This window comes from Saimiri boliviensis, chromosome 17 (genome assembly GCF_048565385.1).
Source record: "Saimiri boliviensis isolate mSaiBol1 chromosome 17, mSaiBol1.pri, whole genome shotgun sequence".
NCBI classification, from domain to species: Eukaryota; Metazoa; Chordata; class Mammalia; order Primates; family Cebidae; genus Saimiri; species Saimiri boliviensis.
Window position 1 is genome coordinate 27,172,814 of NC_133465.1, and position 17,959 is coordinate 27,190,772.

Consider the following 17,959-nt stretch of genomic DNA (forward strand, 5'->3'; position numbering starts at 1 on the left):
GTTATAGTATGAGTACTGCATCTTTTTTTTTTTTTTTTTTTTTTTTTTTGAGACTGAATCTCACTCTGTTGCTCAGCTTAAGAGTGCAGTGGCACTATCTTGGATCACTGCAACCTCCACCTCCCAGTTTTAAATGATTCTCCTGCCTCAGCCTCCTGAGTAGCTGGGATTACAGGCACCCACTACCACACCCAGCTAATTTCTTTATTTTTAATCCAGACGGGGTTTTGCCATGTTGGCCAGGGTGCTCTCAAACTCCTGACCTCAAGTGATCCACCCACCTAAGCCTTGCAAAGTGCTAAGATTACAGGCATGAGCCACCATGCCTGGTCCCTAATTGGCTTTTTATCAGCAAAAGTTCAGGTCAGCTCCTGGTTTTGACCTCAAGAATACTGGTTATTACTATAGTGGAAAATGCATGGCCAGGTACGGTGGCTCACACCTACAATCCAAACCCAGCACCTTTGGAGGCTAAGGCGGGCAGATCACTTGAGGTCAAGAGTTTGAGACCAGCCTGGCCAACATGGCAAAACCCTCTATCTACTAAAAATACAAAAAATTAGCTGGGCGTGGTGGCGGATGCCTGTAATCGCAGCTACTCAGGAGGCTGAGGCAGGAGAATCACTTCTAACTGGGAGGAGGAAGTTGCAGCGAACTGAGATCACCACGCCACTGCACTCCAATCTGGATGAAAGAACAAGACTCCATCTTAAAAAAGAAAAAAAAGAAAAGAGTCAAGGCCACTTATAGAGAAGGAAGAAATCATCTGTGTGGCCATTCCTCCAGAGATATAGTGAGATTATATAGACAGCCAATTAATCTGTGTTTAGAGATAATGGCAGTTGAAATCCAGAAAGAATACTTTTACTTTACTAGTGATAAGCAAAATACAAAGAGGAGACAGTCCAGACATCCGAGACATCATCTTTGCATAGATCATAACTGTCTGCTCTCAGAAGTCATACTCAGCGCTACTTGGGCATTAAGGTAACACACAAAAAAGACCTCATTTCCACCACACCTAAAATTCAAAGCATGAGTTGAAAGGTACTGCTCTGAGAAGCACAAAAGTAAATCTCAAAACCTAGTTTCTGCACCAAGCAGTCAGACCTCCCTAAAGCACATATGCACCAGGCCTTACCAGGCTCCTGACCTGGAGAATCTAAGATTTCATACTCTGCATATGTTAAATTCACAAGTCAGACTCGTGGTAGATCAATCTTCTGGTGAAAGCCAAATGCAAACTAACTCACTGCAAATGCTACAGTTCAGTTCCCCAAGTCCCTCAAACCACCGGATGCCTGTAAGAGCACCCAAGAATTTAACCGTCTAGGAAACACACTGAATGGGCTTAAGGGAAGGAAGCGGGTGGGGGAGAAGGAAGAGAGCAGTATGAAGACCTGAAGAGCACTGTTTTCATGTTTTATAGCCATGTAAAAACATGCTGGTCTCAGAGTGAGCAGAACTGCAATCAAGGTAGTCCCTACCTGCCTCCCTGCATACCGAAGTGCAAGCTTCCCGCTCACCAAAGCCTGGACATCTTCTGGGCTAGAAAAAAAGATACACTTGGTCAATTGCTAGAGGATGTTATGCTTCTAAATGTATCTCTTTTTAATGGAATTCCATTGTAATAAAGACACTGCCCACACAGATAATCAACCCAACCCTAAACCCATATGCACATCACATTGCAAAGTAGGTTTTCTCCACTCTGGACCAAATCTCAGCGTGAAAAGCAGAAAAACTCCAATGTTGGCCAGGCTCAGTGGCTCATGCCTATAATCCCAGCACTTTGGGAGGCTGAGGCAGGCAGAACATGAGGTCAGGAGTTCGAGACCAGCCTGACCAACATGGTGAAACCCTGTCTCTACTAAAAATACAAAAATTAGCCAGGCGTGGTGTCTGCACCTGTAATCCCAGCTACTCAGAAGGCTGAGGCAGGAGAATTGCCTGAACCCGGGAGGCAGAGTTTGCAGTGAGCTGAGATCATATCACTGTACTCCAACCTGGGAGACAGAGTGAGACTCTGTCTCAAGAAAAAAAAAAAAAGAAAGAAAAACTCCAATGTTAGAAAACTGAACTAAACCTACCAAAAGCAGAACTATAAGTTTAAGTCAAATCCCAGTGTAATAGGTTTTATTAAAACATAGCCCCGGGCCGGGCGCGGTGGCTCAAGCCTGTAATCCCAGCACTTTGGGAGGCCGAGGCAGGTGGATCACAAGGTCAAGAGATCAAGACCATCCTCGTCAACAGGGTGAAACCCTGTCTCTACTAAAAATACAAAAAGTTAGCTGGGCATGGTGGTGCATGCCTGTAATCCCAGCTACTCAGGAGGCTGAGACAGGAGAATTGCCTGAACCCAGGAGGCGGAGGTTGTGGTGAGCCGAGATCGTGCCATTGCACTCCAGCCTGGGTAACAAGAGCGAAACTCTGTCTCCAAAAAAAAAAAAAAACAACAAAACAAAAAAACAAAAAAATAAACAAACAAAAAAAACATAGCCCCTATGTAATCCAAAGATCAAAAAAAAGAGTTCTTAGTTAATACTTCATTTATTCCCCAAAAAACTGAATAATTCTATAGACTTCTTTATTAAAAGGTCTGTCATACTTTTGTTGTCCACTTTTTTTTTCTATTATTTTTACTTCTTTTTTTCCTTTTGAAAATTTTCTTTTTTTTTTTTTTTTTTTTTGAGACTGAGTTTCACTCTTCTTACCCAGGCTGGAGTGCAATGGCGTGATCTCGGCTCACCGCAACCTCCGCCTCCTGGGTTCAGGCAATTCTCCGGCCTCAGCCTCCTGAGTAGCTGGGATTACAGGCACGCACCACCATGCCCAGCTAATTTTTTGTATTTTTAGTAGAGACGGGGGTTTCACTATGTTGACCAGGATGGTCTCAATCTCTTGACCTTGTGATCCACCCGCCTCGGCCTCCCAAAGTGCTGGGATTACAGGCTTGAGCCACCGCGCCCGGCCAAAAATTTTCTTTTTTCTTTTTTAAGACGGGGTCTCACCACGTTGGTCTGGCTGGTCTTGAACTCCCGACCTCAGGTGATCCACCCGCCTTGGCCTCCAAAGTGCCTGGATTACAGGCGTGAGCCACCACGCCCGGCCCCTATTGTCCACTTTTTCAAACCTCTCCTTAACCTTTCCTTCCTCATTCTGGGTGGCTCAGTTGACTGGTACTGGCCGATCTATAAGCTATTTCCTGACCCTCTGTTCTGTGCTGTACACCTATGAGGACAGAATATTTAAACAATGAGCAGAATTCTCCAAGAGGAGCTGGGAAGATTTCTAAAATGTATTCCTGATTCTGAAAGACTAGCAAGTGAAAAGTTTTCTGGAACACCTTTGATGCTCCTGTTCTACCTGAGCCAGCCCTAGAGGCTGCAGCTGCTGCTGTTTCTGTAACTGGCCACACTCCCTGCTCAGGCCATCTCTGCCATGACAGACAGACTTGTTGAAGGATCTGAGTTCTTGTATTCCAGAGTTAAGGTGCACCTACGTGTTGAGCATGATTTTGCACAGCAACATGTACTTCAGAGATGTGATGGCCTTGGGGCTGTCAATGGAATCATAACCCTCAAATGCCTCATAGAAGTACGAGTACGCAGTTTTCCAGTCCTTCTCTTCTGCTGCATGGATAATACCTGGGCATTGAAAAGAAAGGATTAAGAACCATATAAAACAACAGAGCCATAAAAGATCAGAGCTGGGAGGCACCTTAGAAATCTCCCTGGTGGGGCACAGTGGTTCACACCTGTAATCCCAGCACTTTGGGAGGCTGAGACGGGAGGATCACATGAGCCCAAGAATTCAAAACGAGCCTGAGTAACATAGTAAGACCCCATCTCTTTAAAAAAAAAAAAAGCCAGGTGCAGTGGCTCATTCCTGTAATCCCAACACTTTTGAGAGGCCAAGGCAAGAGGATAACTTGAGCCCAGAGCCGGGCGTGGTGGCTCACGCCTGTAATCCCAGCACTTCGGGAGGCCGAGGCGGGTGGATCAAGAGGTCAAGAGATCGAGACCATCCTGGTCAACACGGTGAAACCTCGTCTCTACTAAAAATACAAAAATTAGCTGGGCATGTTGGCACATGCCTATAGTCCCAGCTACTCAGGAGGCTGAGGCAGGAGAATTGCTTGAACCCAGGAGGCGGAGGTTGAGGTGAGCTGAGATCGCACCATTGCACTCTAGCCTGGGCAACAAGAGCGAAACTCCATCTCAAAAAAAAGAAAGAAAGAAAAAGAAAAAGAAAAACTTGAGTTTGAGCCTAAGTAACATAGACCTTGTCTCTTTTTTTCTTTTTTTGACACAGAGTCTCGCTCTGGAGTGCGGTGGCATGATAGCTCCCGCAACCTTCACCTCCTGGATTCAAGCAATTTTCCTGCCTCAGCCTCCTGAGTAGCTGACATTATGGGCACCCAACACTACACTCAGCTGATTTTTTGTATTTTTAGTAGAGACAAGTTTCACCACGTTTGCCAGGCTAGTTATGAACTCCTGACCTCATGTGATCTGCTCCTCTCAGCCTCCCAAAGTGCCAGGATTTCAGGAGTGAGTTACCATGCCCGTCCAGCCTTGTCTGTTTAAAAAAAAAAAAAAAAAAAAAATGGCCGGGCTCGGTGGCTCACACCAGTAATCCCAGCTCTTTGGGAGGCTGAGGCGGGTGGATAACCTGAGGTCAGAAGTTCAAGACCAGCCTGACCAATATGGTGAAACCTCATCTTTAAAAAAAAAAAAAAAAATGGCCGGGCACAGTGGCTCACGCCTGTAATCCCAATACTTTGAGAGGCCAAGGCAGGAGGATCATCTGAGGTTAGGATTTCGAGACCAGCCTGGCCAACATGGTGAACATGGTAAAACCCCATGTCTATTAAAAATACAAAACCAGCCGGATGTGGTGGCGGGTACCTGTAATCCCAGCTACTCAGGAGGCTGAGGCAGAAGAATCACTTGAACCCGGGAGGTGGAGATTGCAGTGAGCTGAGATCACTGTACTACACTCCAAACTGGGTGACAGAGTGAGATTCGATCTCAAAAAAAAAAAAAAAAAAAAAAAGGACCAGGCACAATGGCTCACGTTTGTAATCCCAGCACATTGGGAGGCCTAGGCAGCCAGAATACTTAAGGTCAGGAGTTCGAGACCAGCCTGGCCCACAGAGCAAAACCCCGTATCTACTAAAAATATAAAAATTAGCCGGGTTTGGTGGCACATGCCTGTAATCCCAGCTACTCAAGTGACTGAGGCAGGAGAATCGCATGAATCCGGGAGGTGGAGGTTGCAGTGGGTCAAGATCACATCACTACCCTCCAGCCTAGGCGACAGAATGACAGACATTGTCTCAAAAAAAAGAAAGAAAAAAGAAAAAAAGTCTACCCAACTCCATTAACTTACTGATGAGGTCAAGAAAGGATAAAGAACCTGCCCTGCCAGGCACAGTGGGTCAAATCTGTAATCTCAACACCTTGGGAGGCCAAGGCAGGCGGATCACCTGAAGCTAGGAGTTCAAGACCACAACCAGGGCAAAATGGTGAAACCCCATCTCTACAAAAAATTAGCCAGGCATGGTGGTGCATGTCTGTAGTCCCAGCTACTTACTTGTGAGGCTGAGGTAAGAGGGTCACCTGAGCCTGGGAGGTTGAGGCTACAGTGAGCTGTGATAGTGAAAATGCACTCCAGCATGGGTGAAAAAGTGAGGGCACCTCCAAAAAAGAGTAAAATGAAAGAACCTGCCCAAAGTTGTCATTGCCAGCTATGTGAGGGCTGAGATTAGAAGATGAGAATCCAGGTCTCTGACCTCCCAGCTCAATGTCATATTGCCATATTACCAAATATAAATTCCCAAAGGAATTAGAGACTTAAAAGGGACCTGAAAACACATACTGCACCATCTTTCTCCCATGCTTCTCACCACCATTCCAGTCCTGCTATCTTTTGGAGCCACAGGAAAAGGCTATGTTTACCCTTCATGACATCACATTCACAGGTCAGGGAGTTGGCTCAAATATCTCCAGACAGCCTGAATGACCTGTTTTAATAATACTAACTACTTTAAGATAGCTCTTCTAAGCTTGACAGTTGTATATTTATACAGCTCTCATGAGGGAATCCAACGTCTTACATTTTCCTTTCAAATATTTGTCATTTATGGATGTGCTTTCGCCTAAATGCACTCAAGTGTACAGCTCTCACATAATGCCAAATCCATGAACCTAACTACACATAGCTAAGCAGTACTTCTTCAGACTGATAAACCCTAGTTGTCCTAACCAATCCTCTACTGCTTAGAAGTTGAGTTGTTCCCAATGAGCTTAACTTTGATTGCACCTGCTATTACTGCCAACCTATGCTATCACTTGGGATAACATAAAAATTAGTTCTTTCTAAGCTTGGGAGGCATCTAAACCCTAAAATTCTGTATTTGTGTATATTAGCTCTAACTCTGCCCCAGCCCTTTAAGAAGTTATAGACCTCAGCCCCATTCGTTTACCACAAGTACTTCCCAACATCTTTCACATCAAGATACCTGTAGAAAGTATTTAGCATACTAGAGTCAAAGGCTGACACTGCTGACACATGATCCCAAGTACTCCATGTCAGCTGGAACCTCTGACTTCACCATCTATTGAGTGATACGTTCTTTCAGCCTACCCAAAAAACCTCCCACCTTAGGTCTACGGGAATCAGATCTTTTTCTACTACTGTTAAGTATAGAGGCCTCAAGGAATATCTCCTCTTTTCTGTAGCCAAGGAAAGCCCCTTCAACAACCCAGCAAACTATTAATGCTGCTAAACTAAATGAGACACATCTCCATTCTTCCACATTTCCCAGTATAGAGGGAGAACAGGCCGGACTCAAAAAATAAGTATGGAGAAAAAAAAAGATAAAATAAGGCCTAAGAACTGGTATACTGCTTTGCCAAACATATTTGTTAACAGGGGCCATATCAGCACTGAGTGTCATGGCGGGCATATGAAGTTTGTTGTTAAAAACAAAAACAGGCAGGCGCAGTGGCTCATGCCTGTAATCCCAGCACTTTGGGAGGCCAAGAAGGGCAGATCACCTGAGGTCAGAAATTCAAGACCAGCCTGGACAACATAGTGAAACCCTGTCTCTATTAAAATACAAAAATTAGCTGGGCATGATGGCAAGTGCCTGTAATCTGAGCTACTCAGGAGGCTCAAACAGGAGAACTGCTTAAACCGAGGAGATGGCGGTTGCAGTGAGCTGAGATTGCGCGACTGCACTCCAGCCTGGGCAGCTAAGCAAGACTCTGCCTCCAAAAAAAAAAAAAAACAGAAAACAGAAACAAAAGCTGGGCATGGTGGCTCATGCCTATAATCCCAGCACTTTGAGAGGCCAAGGTGGGAAGACTGCTTGAGCCCAGACCAGTCTGGGTAACATGGCTAAACCCCATCCCTACAAACTATACAATATCCAAAAAGTTAGCTTGTCGTGCTCCTCTAGTCCCAGCTACTCAGGATACTGAGATGGGAGGATCACTTGAGCCTGGGAAGCTGAGGCTGTGGCAAGCTGTGACTGCACCACTGTGCTATGACCTGGGCAACAGAGTGAGACCCTGTCTCAAAAAAAAAGGCAAAAACTAAAACCAAAAACTAGACTCTCACTCATTCAACACAAACGTTAATGAGGGTCTATCATGTGCCAATTATTACCATTTTACAGATGAGCTAAATGTAAATTAAGTAACTTGCCCAAAATCATATACCTAGAAAGCAGCAGAACAAAACGTCAACCTAAGAAAGCCTGATCCTAGATCACTACATCCCTGACAAACAAGTTGAACAGGCATTATCTTTTACAGATGAGAGGTAACACGAGCACTTAAACTAGTCCTCCGCCTCCAATTCCAACATTCCTTCAATACTGATGCCTCCAGTAAAAAAACTAAATACAAAAGAAAGTATTCCACCTGCCAATTTCTGACTTCCTAGCCCCACATCACACACTCCATCAGAAACTACATACCATAGTTAGCTGAAACTGGGTTATCATTCCTCAGTCCTGATTTTAGGCCTTTGTCAAAGTCAACCAATTTTACAAAGATTTCCAAGAGTCAACAGACTTAGGGTAAGCCTAAATGAAAATGCTACTATTCTGAGTAAGGGGTTAAGAGGAAAGTTAAGGGAGCCTTCTAAATGCGACCTCTCTAGAGTTTGGTTCTAATAGTCAGATTGCCTGGTCAAGCAGTGATAGGTATGTTCTTAATACCTTTTAGGCAGTTAACAGGAGGGGAGCAGCTAGTTAGAACAGTAGCTTTCTAAATACTTCTCTGAAGAAGCTAGAGCCAAATCAGCCAGCTTTATTCTCCAGCTCCAACCCCCATTCCTTCTACCTATAAGGTAAGATGAGCTTTAAGAAAACACACCCCAGGAATAGCTACATCTGTTACCTGATTGCATGTCCAAGGTGGCCTGCAATTTAGGGGGGCAGTAGATGGCATTTGCTGTGGTTCGAGCAGAGGTTAAGGCAGCTCGGGCTTTCGGCAGGTTGCTCAGGGCATGGTACGTTTTGCTTTCTAAAAGCTGTACTTCCACCAAAAGGGCTTTGTCATCCATCTTTTTCAACTCCCGCAGCAGCTGAGAACCTGAAGAAGGAAAAGATATATTCTCCTTTACTGGCCATCAGCTTAATATCTAAACACTGTAACATCTCACGCCCCCACCCTCATAACATTCAGGATTAAAAAAAAAAATGCCTGAACTCCAAAAACATTACCTCTAGAATCCATGCAATAATTAAATTTTCCTCTAATATGCTATCTTACAAGAGAAAAACACATCTCTGAAGTTTTCTGCTTCCTAAGGACAATATTAGAGCCATGAGTCCTATGAGCTTACTCTTAAAATTTAAAAACACTGGGAATCCCTATCTATAAAATGCTAAATCTAGTTATCCAGTTCAGAAAGGCACTTGATCTCGCTCTCTTCTTCTCCAGCAATCACAAGGCTATGTAAGAACCCCAGTCACCCAGGTTGATGTAGGAAGTAGAGTTCTGGATATACCAATCTTCTCCAAATACACCTTCTTCCCTGATTCCCCCATCTCAAACTAGAATATCAAACTCAAACAGACTTACACCATATACATAAATTGACTCAAAATGGATCAAAGACCTAAATTTAAGAGTGAAACCTACAAAACCTCTAGAAGAAAACAGAAATCCCTGTAGCTTTGGATTTGGCAATGGTTTCTTAGACATAATGCCAAAAGCATAAGCAACAATAACAAAAAACAGGTAACAGAACTTCATCAAAATTAAAATGTACTTCAAAGGACACCATCAAAGTAAAAAAACAACCCAGAGAACAAAAGAAAAAAATTGCAAATCATGTATCTGGTAAGAGACTTGTATCCAGAATAAAAAACAAACCTAAATACCCATCAACAGCAGACTGGATAAAGAAAATTCGGTACACATACACCATAGAATACAATGCAGCCATAAAAAAGAACGAGATCATGTCCTCTGCAGGAACATGAATGGAGCTAGAGGCCATTATCCTTAGCAAACTAAAGCAGGAACAGGAAACCAAATACTGCATACTCTCACTTACAAGCGAGAGCTAAATGATGAGAATACATAAACACATAGAGGGGAACGCCACACACTAAGGCCTCTCAGAGGGTGGGAGGAGGGAGAGGATCAAGAAAAATAAGTAATGGGTACTAGGCTTAACACCTGGGTGACAAAATAATCTGAACAACAAACTCCATGACACAAGTTTACCTATATAACAAACCTGCACATGTACCCCTGAAGTGAAAATAAACTTAAAAAAAAAAAAGAGCAGCAGTGTGAAGAAGAAGAGGCGAGAGCGACCCCCGGACCGACCAAAGCCCACGCGCTGCTGCATCCCGCGCTCAGCGCCTACGTCCGCCACCATCGCCACCATGCCCAAGAGAAAGGCTGAAGGGGATGCTAAAGGAGATAAAGCCAAGGTGAAGGACGAACCACAGAGAAGATCCGCAAGGTTGTCTGCTAAACCTGCTCCTCCAAAGCCAGAGCCCAAGCCTAAAAAGGCCCCTGCAAAGAAGGGAGAGAAGGTACTGAAAGGGAAAAAGGGAAAAGCTGATGCTGGCAAGGAAGGAAATAACCCTGCAGAAAATGGAGAGGCCAAAACAGACCAGGCACAGAAAGCCAAAGGTGCTGGAGATGCCAAGTGAAGTGTGTGCATTTTTGATAACTGTGTACTTCTGGTGACTGTACAGTTTGAAATACTATTTTTTATCAAGTTTTATTAAAATGCAGAATTTTGTTTCACTTTTTTTTTTAAGCTATGTCGTTAGCACACAGAACACTTCATTGTTGTTTTGGGGGAAGGGGCATATGTCACTAATAGAATGTCTCCAAAGCTGGATTGATGTGGGGAAACGCCTTTCCCTTCTAGTTTTGAGAGACTTCCTCTTGGCTCCCAGGAGGAGGGATTCCCTGACTTTGACACACATGGCCACCTTGGCACACAAAAGCCTTGCGGTATGGAAACACAAATTCGCTTTTATGTCCTCTTCTCCCTCTCCGTCTTTCAGCATAGACTTAACTCCCTTAAGCTCAGGCATCTGTTGGGACCTGACCCCTAGTCATTGGTTACCAGTGTGTCAGGCAATCTGGACTTGCCAGTGATGCCACTGAGATGGCACCTGTCAAAAGAGCAGTGATTCCATTTCTAGATTGTGGATCTTCAGATAAATTCTGCCATTTTCATTTCACTTCCTGAAAGTCAGGGTCGGCTCGTGAAAAGTTGTTAACGTGCTAAATGTGAAATGTCAACCCTCACTCTAAACTTCCCTGTTCAGAGCATCAGATGACGACTTCATTGGGTTTTATAGTGGCTTTCTGATTTTTGGTGGTCCATCAAAGAAGGGAGTTTGAAAGTTGTTGTATGCTGTTAATGATTGTCTGCCCATGTCCTGCCTGAAATACCATGATTGTTTACGGAAAGTATCTTTAATAAAGCTGGATACAGTTTGGCTTGGAAAAAAAAAAAAAAAGAACTTCAGAATAAGAAGATAAAAACACGGGCCGGGCGCAGTGACTCAAGCCTGTAATCCCAGCACTTTGGGAGGCCGAGGCGGGTGGATCACAAGGTTAAGAGATCGAGACCATCTTGGTCAACATGGTGAAACCCCTTCTCTACTAAAAATACAAAAAAATTAGCTGGGCCTGGTGGGGCGTGCCTTTAATCCCAGCTACTCAGGAGGCTGAGGCAGGAGAATTGCCTGAACCCAGGAGGCAGAGGTTGCAGTGAGCCGAGATCGCACCATTGCACTCCAGCCTGGGTAACAAGAGCGAAACTCCGTCTCAAAAAAAAAAAAAAAAAAAAAAGAAGATAAAAACAGATGGTATGGTGGCACACGCCTATAGTCCTAGCTACTCAGGAGACTGAGGCAGAAGGATTGCTGGAACCCAGAATTGCCAGGCTGCCATGAGCTACAATTGCACCACTGTACTCCATCCAGCCTGGGTGACAAAGACCCTGTTTCTAAAAAATAAAAACACAAATAACTCAATCAAAAAATAAGCAAACGGGCTGGTCCGAGTGCAGTGGTGTTTACAGCTAATTGATCACAACCAGTTACAGATTTATTTGTTCCTTCTCCACTCCCACTGCTTCATTTGACTAGCCTTAAAAAAATTAAAAAATTAAAAAATTAAAAATAAAATAAGCAAAGGATATTAATATTTATCCAAAGACATACATACAAAGAAGGCCAGGCACAGTGACTCAAGCCTGTAATCCCAGCACTTTGGGAGACCAAGGTGGGCACATCACCTGAGACTGTGAGTTCAATACCAGCCTGGCTAACATGGTGAAACCCTGTCTCTACTAAAAATACAAAAATTAGCTGGGCATGGTGATACATGCCTAAAATCTCAACTACTTGGGAGATTAAGGCAGGAGAATCACTTGAACCTGGGAGGTGGAGGTTGCAATGAGCTGAGATCGTGCCACTGTACTCCAGCCTAGGAGACAGAGCAAGGCTGTCTGAAGAAGAAAAAAAAAAAAGGGCCAGGCACAGTGGCTCACGCCTGTAATCCCAACACTTTGGAAGCCCAAGTCAGGCAGATCATGAGGTCAAGAGTTCAAGACCAGCCTGGCCAACATGGTGAAACTCTATCTCTACTAAGAATGCAAAAATTAGCCAGGCATGGTGGTGCATGCCTGTAATCCCAGCTACTCGGGAGGCTAAGGCAGGAGAATCTGGGAGGCAGAAGCTGCAGTGAGCTGAATCATGCCCCTGCACTTCAGCCTGGGCGACAGAATAAGAAGTTCCCTCAAAAAAAAAAACTAAATAAAGAAAAAAAAAAGAAAATATGCTCAATATCATCATTAGGGAAATACAAAACAAAAACATAATGAAGTACTACTTAGAATGGCTAAACTAAAAAAGATAGTAACAAGTATTGATGAAGATATGGAAAAACTAGAAGCCCCATACAATGTTAAAGAGAATGTAAAATGGTGCAGCCACTTTGGAAAACAGCTTAGCAGCTCCTCAAAAAGTTAATCAGTTACCATATGACACAGTAATTCCACTTCTAGGTATATACCCGGAAGAAGAACATGTCCACATAAAACCTGTTTACAGCAGTATTCATAAGAGCTAAAACGTGGAAAAAAGCCAAATTTCCATCAACTGATGAATGGATAACATGTGATATATCCTTACAATGGACTATTATTCAGCAATAAAAAGGAATGAAGTACTGACACATGCTACAACATAAAACCTGAAAACATAATGCTATGTAAAAGAAGCGAATCACAGAAAAACAAATACCGTATTATTTCACTTATAACAAATACCCAGAATAGACAAATCTACAAAGATACAAATACCTTAGTGATTGCCCAGGGCTGCTAATGGATAGGAAGTTTCTTTCTGGGGTGATAAAAATCTTCTGAGGCCAGGCACAGTGGCTCACACCTGTAACCCCAGCACTTTGGGAGGCCAAGGCAGGCAGATCATTTGAGGTCAGGAGTTTGAGGCCAGTCTGACCAACATGATGAAACCCCATCTCTACTAAAAAATACAAACTAGCCAGGCATGGTAGCAGGCGCCTGTAATCTCAGCTACTCAGGCGGCTGAGGCAGGAGAATAGCTCGAACCCAGGAGGCAGAGTTTGCAGTGAGTCAACGTCATACCACTGCACTCCAGCCTGGACAACAGAGCAAGACTCCCTCTCAAAGAAAAAAAAAAGTTCCAAAATTTTTTTCTTTTTTTGGAGTCTTACTCTGTTGCCCAGGCTGGAGTGCAGTGCCACAATCTTGGCTCACTGCAACCTCCACTTCCTGGGTTCAAATCATTCTTCTGCCTCAGCCTCCCAAGTAAATGGGATTACAGGTGCAAACCACCATGTCACACTATTTTTTTTGTATTTTTAGTAGAGACAGTGTTTCAACATGTTGCCCAGCCTGGTCTCGAACTCCTGAGTCCAGGCAATCCGCCCACCTTGGTCTACCGAAGTGCTGGGATTACAGGTGTGAGCCACCACACCCAGCTGAAAATGTTCTGAAATTTAAGTAGTGGTGATGGTTGTACAACTTAGTGAACATACTAAAAATCACTGAATTATACACTTTAAAAGTGAATTTTATGGGAAGTGAACTGTATCTAATTAAAGTTATTTTTTATTTTATTTTTTTGAGATGGAGTTTTGCTCTTGTTACCCAGGCTGGAGTGCAATGGGGCGATCTCGGCTCACCGCAACCTCCGCCTCCTGGGCTCAGGCAATTCTCCTGCCTCAGCCTCCTGAGTAGCTGGGATTACAGGCACGCGCCACCATGCCCAGCTAATCTTTTGTATTTTTAGGAGACGGGTTTCACCATGTTGACCAGGATGGTCTCGATCTCTTGACCGCGTGATCCACCCGCCTCAGACTCCCAAAGTGCTGGGATTACAGGCTTAAAGTTATTTTTTAAATGCTACTATTTGAACCATATGAAAGTGCCATTTTTGCAGTCCAAAAACAGAATATTGGAAACTTTTCAACCTACGATCATAAAAGACATGATCTTTTGTTTGGAAAAATAGTCCAGATCTACCCATTCATAAAAAGCAAGCAGCAGCCAGACATGGTGTTTCACGCCTGTAATCCCAACACTTTGGGAGGCCAAGGTGGGTACATCACCTGAGGTCAGGAGTTCAAGACCAGCTTGGCCAACATGCTGAAACTCCATCTCTACTAAAAATACAAAAATTAGCCAGGTATGGTGGCACATGCTTGTAGTCCCATCTACTCGGGAGGCTAAGGCAGGAGGAGAATCGCTTGAACCTGAGAGGCAAGAGGTTACTGAGCTGAGATCGCAATGCTGCACTCCAGCCTGGGCAACAGAGTGAGACTCCTCTTCCCAAAAAAAAAAAAAAAACCCAAGCAGGGAAGATTTCAAGGTGTTTAAAGGCTGCACAGGACACACAGGAGAAAGGTTTCAGTTGGCCACTCCAGCTTCCAAATATATTTGTACCCAATTAATTTCTTGATTTTTACAATAGATTTGTAAGTACATAAACAGATAGAGTAAATATGACAGCAAGCCAAATATCTGCAATTTAAAAACCTCAATCTTAAATTTAACAGAGTATGATATGCAAAATATATACACATTTTTTTTTAATTTCAGTTATTAAAATGAAATTGATCTTACTGCTCTAAATTCAAATAAACTTAAAACTACCCTTTTGTCCTCTAAATTTGTCAGATTAACTCTAGCTAGTTTTTTAAACTTTCAAATGACATTTTCCCATGACAAATGCAGATCTATAAGCTGCCTTAAATCCTTCTTAGAAGTAGAATATGCCGGGTGCGGTGGCTCAAGCCTGTAATCCCAGCACTTTGGGAGGCCGAGGCGGGTGGATCACGAGGTTGAGAGATCGAGACCAACCCGGTCAACATGGTGAAACCCTGTCTCTACTAAAAATACAAAAAATTAGCTGGGCATGGTGGCGCGTGCCTGTAATCCCAGCTACGCAGGAGGCTGAGGCAGGAGAATTGCCTGAACCCAGGAGGCGGAGGTTGCAGTGAGCCGAGATCGCGCCATTGCACTCCAGCCTGGGTAACAAGAGCGAAACTCTGTCTCAAAAAAAAAAAAAAAAAAGAAGAAGTAGAATACAGGGAGTTGGGGAGAGATAGCATGGGGAGAAATGCCAGATATAAGTAAAGGGGAAGGCAGCAAATCACACTGCCATGTGTGTACCTAGGCAACTATCTTGCATGTTCTTCAAATGTACCCCAAAACCTAAAATGCAATTAAAAAAAAAAGTAGAATATAAATTATTAACAGGTAATTAATAAGAGTAGCCAGGTGGTTTAGAATACATTCATTTAGTTAGCTGAGATGACTCATTACCAGCTTACTTACCCAAATGCAATGCTTCCTGGTACCTCTTGGTATCAAAGTACAAAGACACCAGTCTTGCCTAGGAAAGAGAAAAGGCAGTGATTGAAGGGGGGCAAAGAAAAGCCACAGAAAGAAATCAAAGATTGACAGTCACAGAACTGTTACTGTTAAATATGCAATTTCTGACCATAACAGCGTAAGAGAAGCTCTAGCCAAGTATTGTCTCCTATTATGGCCAGCAAATGACTGTTAACTTTACCATATTATTACTTATTACTCTAAGCCTAGTAGCAAATCTGTCTCAAAACTTCAATCAGGGCAATTCTCATAAGTGGGACTACCATCAATAATCTTTCAGTATCTAGGTAATTACAAAGTTGCTGAAGATACTTTTGATAAGAATGGTAATTCATCCTCTGTCTCATGCTTAGAGACCTGAAATCAGTACTAACGTAAAACATACCTCCAAAGCTTGGCGTAAGAAAGTTCTTTTCTCTGATTTGGCCCATTCAATGCACTCTAAACACAGCTCGACCTGCAATAAGGAGAGATAGTACATACAATAGTATGTTCTCAAATTCTTTCCACAAACCATGCTCTGGAGAACAGCTTAAATTCCCTTCTTACATATTATCCATGTTTCTCTATTTAGTGTCTGATCCACAGGAGCTCAATGTGTAATGGATACTCCTCTTCTGCCTACCCAAGAGAGACCAAGAACTTCCAAACAACATATATAGATTTCCGGAATCTGATTTCTATGAAATGAATGTAGATTTCTATGACAGATTAGGTATTTTTAAAGCAAAGATTTCTCCCAAGTTAGAAATAGTAATGGTAATGTATAGTACACAGGTAATAAAGGGGAGAAATTTTCATCCTAAGCACTAATGCCTCATTCCTAGTAGTTGCCTTTAAGACTTAAAAGGTCCAGCTGGCTCTTTCCCTTTCAGATGCTAAGCAATGCAACTAATCAATTCATCATCACTCTTAAAGCAAACAGATACAGTAACTTAGCTTATATTAAAGGGAATAAAGGCTGGTCTGAAGGTGGTGAGCAATCTCGACTGGTCACAGTTACAGATCAAGCTCCCTATTTACTCTCTCCCCACTTCTCACTACTGCACTTTGACTAGTCTTAAAAAAATTTTTTTAAGGCCGGGCACGGTGGCTCAAGCCTGTAATCCCAGTACTTTGGGAGGCCGAGGCGGGTGGATCACAAGGTCAAGAGATCGAGACCATCGTGGTCAAAATGGTAAAACCCCGTCTCTACTAAAAATACAAAAAATTAGCTGGACATGGTGGCGTGTGCCTGTAATCCCAGCTACTCGGAAGGCTGAGGCAGGAGAATTGCCTGAACCCAGGAGGCGGAGGTTGCGGTGAGCTGAGATCATGCCATTGCACTCCAGCCTGGGTAACAAAAGTGAAACTCCGTGTCAGAAAAAAAAAAAAAAAAAAATTTAATTAAAAAAAAAAAAAAGAAATTAGAATTAGCCTAACACTTAAAAGTGCTTTTCAGCTTTATTTAAAGGCACTCTGAACCCCTACTCCTATCTGTCACCTAAGCAGTGAGGTAAGGTGCAAAGTAACTGATTTAAAGCAGCACTCAATGCTAGAGAGTCTAGCACACCATCAGGTATCCCTGACATGCTAGCTTTGACAGAGTAAATATTAAGTACTACAGCTCTATCACTTCTGTTATTAAAAGTTTTATATTAAGGTTGCTAATCAGAGCATAAGATCAAAAGAAATGAAATGAGAAACTGAGCTTTCTGGAGAACTAATTGCTAAAACAGGTTTTTATATACATCCAAAGTTCTCTTAAGTAACGCTGGCCAGGCATGGTGGCTCATGCCTGTAATACCAGCACTCTGGAAGGCCCAGGCCAGTGGATCATCTGAGGTCAGGAGTTCAAGGCCAGCCTGACCAACATAGAGAAACCCCATCTCTAATAAAAATATAAAAAATTAGCTAGGTGTGGTGGCGCATGCCTTTAATCCCAGCTACTCAGGAGGCCAAGGTAGGAGAATCACTTGATCCCAGGAGAGGTAGAGGTTGTGGTGAGCCGAGATCATGCCATTGTACTCCAGCCTACGCAACAAGAGCAAAACTCCATCTAAAAAAAAATGCTTTAAGAAGGAAAAACTACAGGGACATAATCCAAATTGACAGGATCTTCTGCTTTTAGATTCTAAATTCTAGCTCTGTAAATAGATTAACAGATAACATTACATGGTATTCAGAGGATTCACCAGGAAGAGAACCAACAAAACCTTTACAACTCCTCAATGGAGCCCCCTGGTGGCTACCCAATCTCAACTCTAAACTCAACTGACCTCCTAAAAATCCTCTAAAAATAAGACAGAACCAAAAACTAAAATAAAAGCAAGCTTTATCACAATTGCAGAGTTTTGAGTTATATTCTGAAATGCTAAATTCAAAGTAAGATTTCTAATATAGGCCGGGCGCGGTGGCTCAAGCCTGTAATCCCAGCACTTTGGGAGGCCGAGGCGGGTGGATCACAAGGTCAAGAGATCAAGACCAACCTGGTCAACATGGTGAAACCCCGTCTCTACTAAAAATACAAAAAATTAGC

At 43.1% G+C, this 17,959-nt stretch overlaps 1 protein-coding gene and 1 pseudogene across 1 annotated transcript in view; one reads left to right on the forward strand and one right to left on the reverse strand.

Annotated features, from left to right (window-relative positions):
- PSMD11 (proteasome 26S subunit, non-ATPase 11) overlaps window positions 1-17,959 on the reverse strand; it is a 45,348-nt gene that overhangs the window by 7,980 nt on the left and 19,409 nt on the right. Inside the window, exons 4-8 of the mRNA XM_003933020.4 lie at window positions 15,827-15,898; window positions 15,385-15,442; window positions 8,415-8,609; window positions 3,503-3,647; window positions 1,488-1,548 (exon numbers count right to left, since the gene is read on the reverse strand). Of these exons, the coding sequence (XP_003933069.1) occupies window positions 1,488-1,548; window positions 3,503-3,647; window positions 8,415-8,609; window positions 15,385-15,442; window positions 15,827-15,898 (531 nt within the window). The remainder of the gene's footprint in view (window positions 1-1,487; window positions 1,549-3,502; window positions 3,648-8,414; window positions 8,610-15,384; window positions 15,443-15,826; window positions 15,899-17,959) is intronic.
- LOC101050357 (non-histone chromosomal protein HMG-17 pseudogene) lies at window positions 9,915-10,516 on the forward strand (annotated as a pseudogene).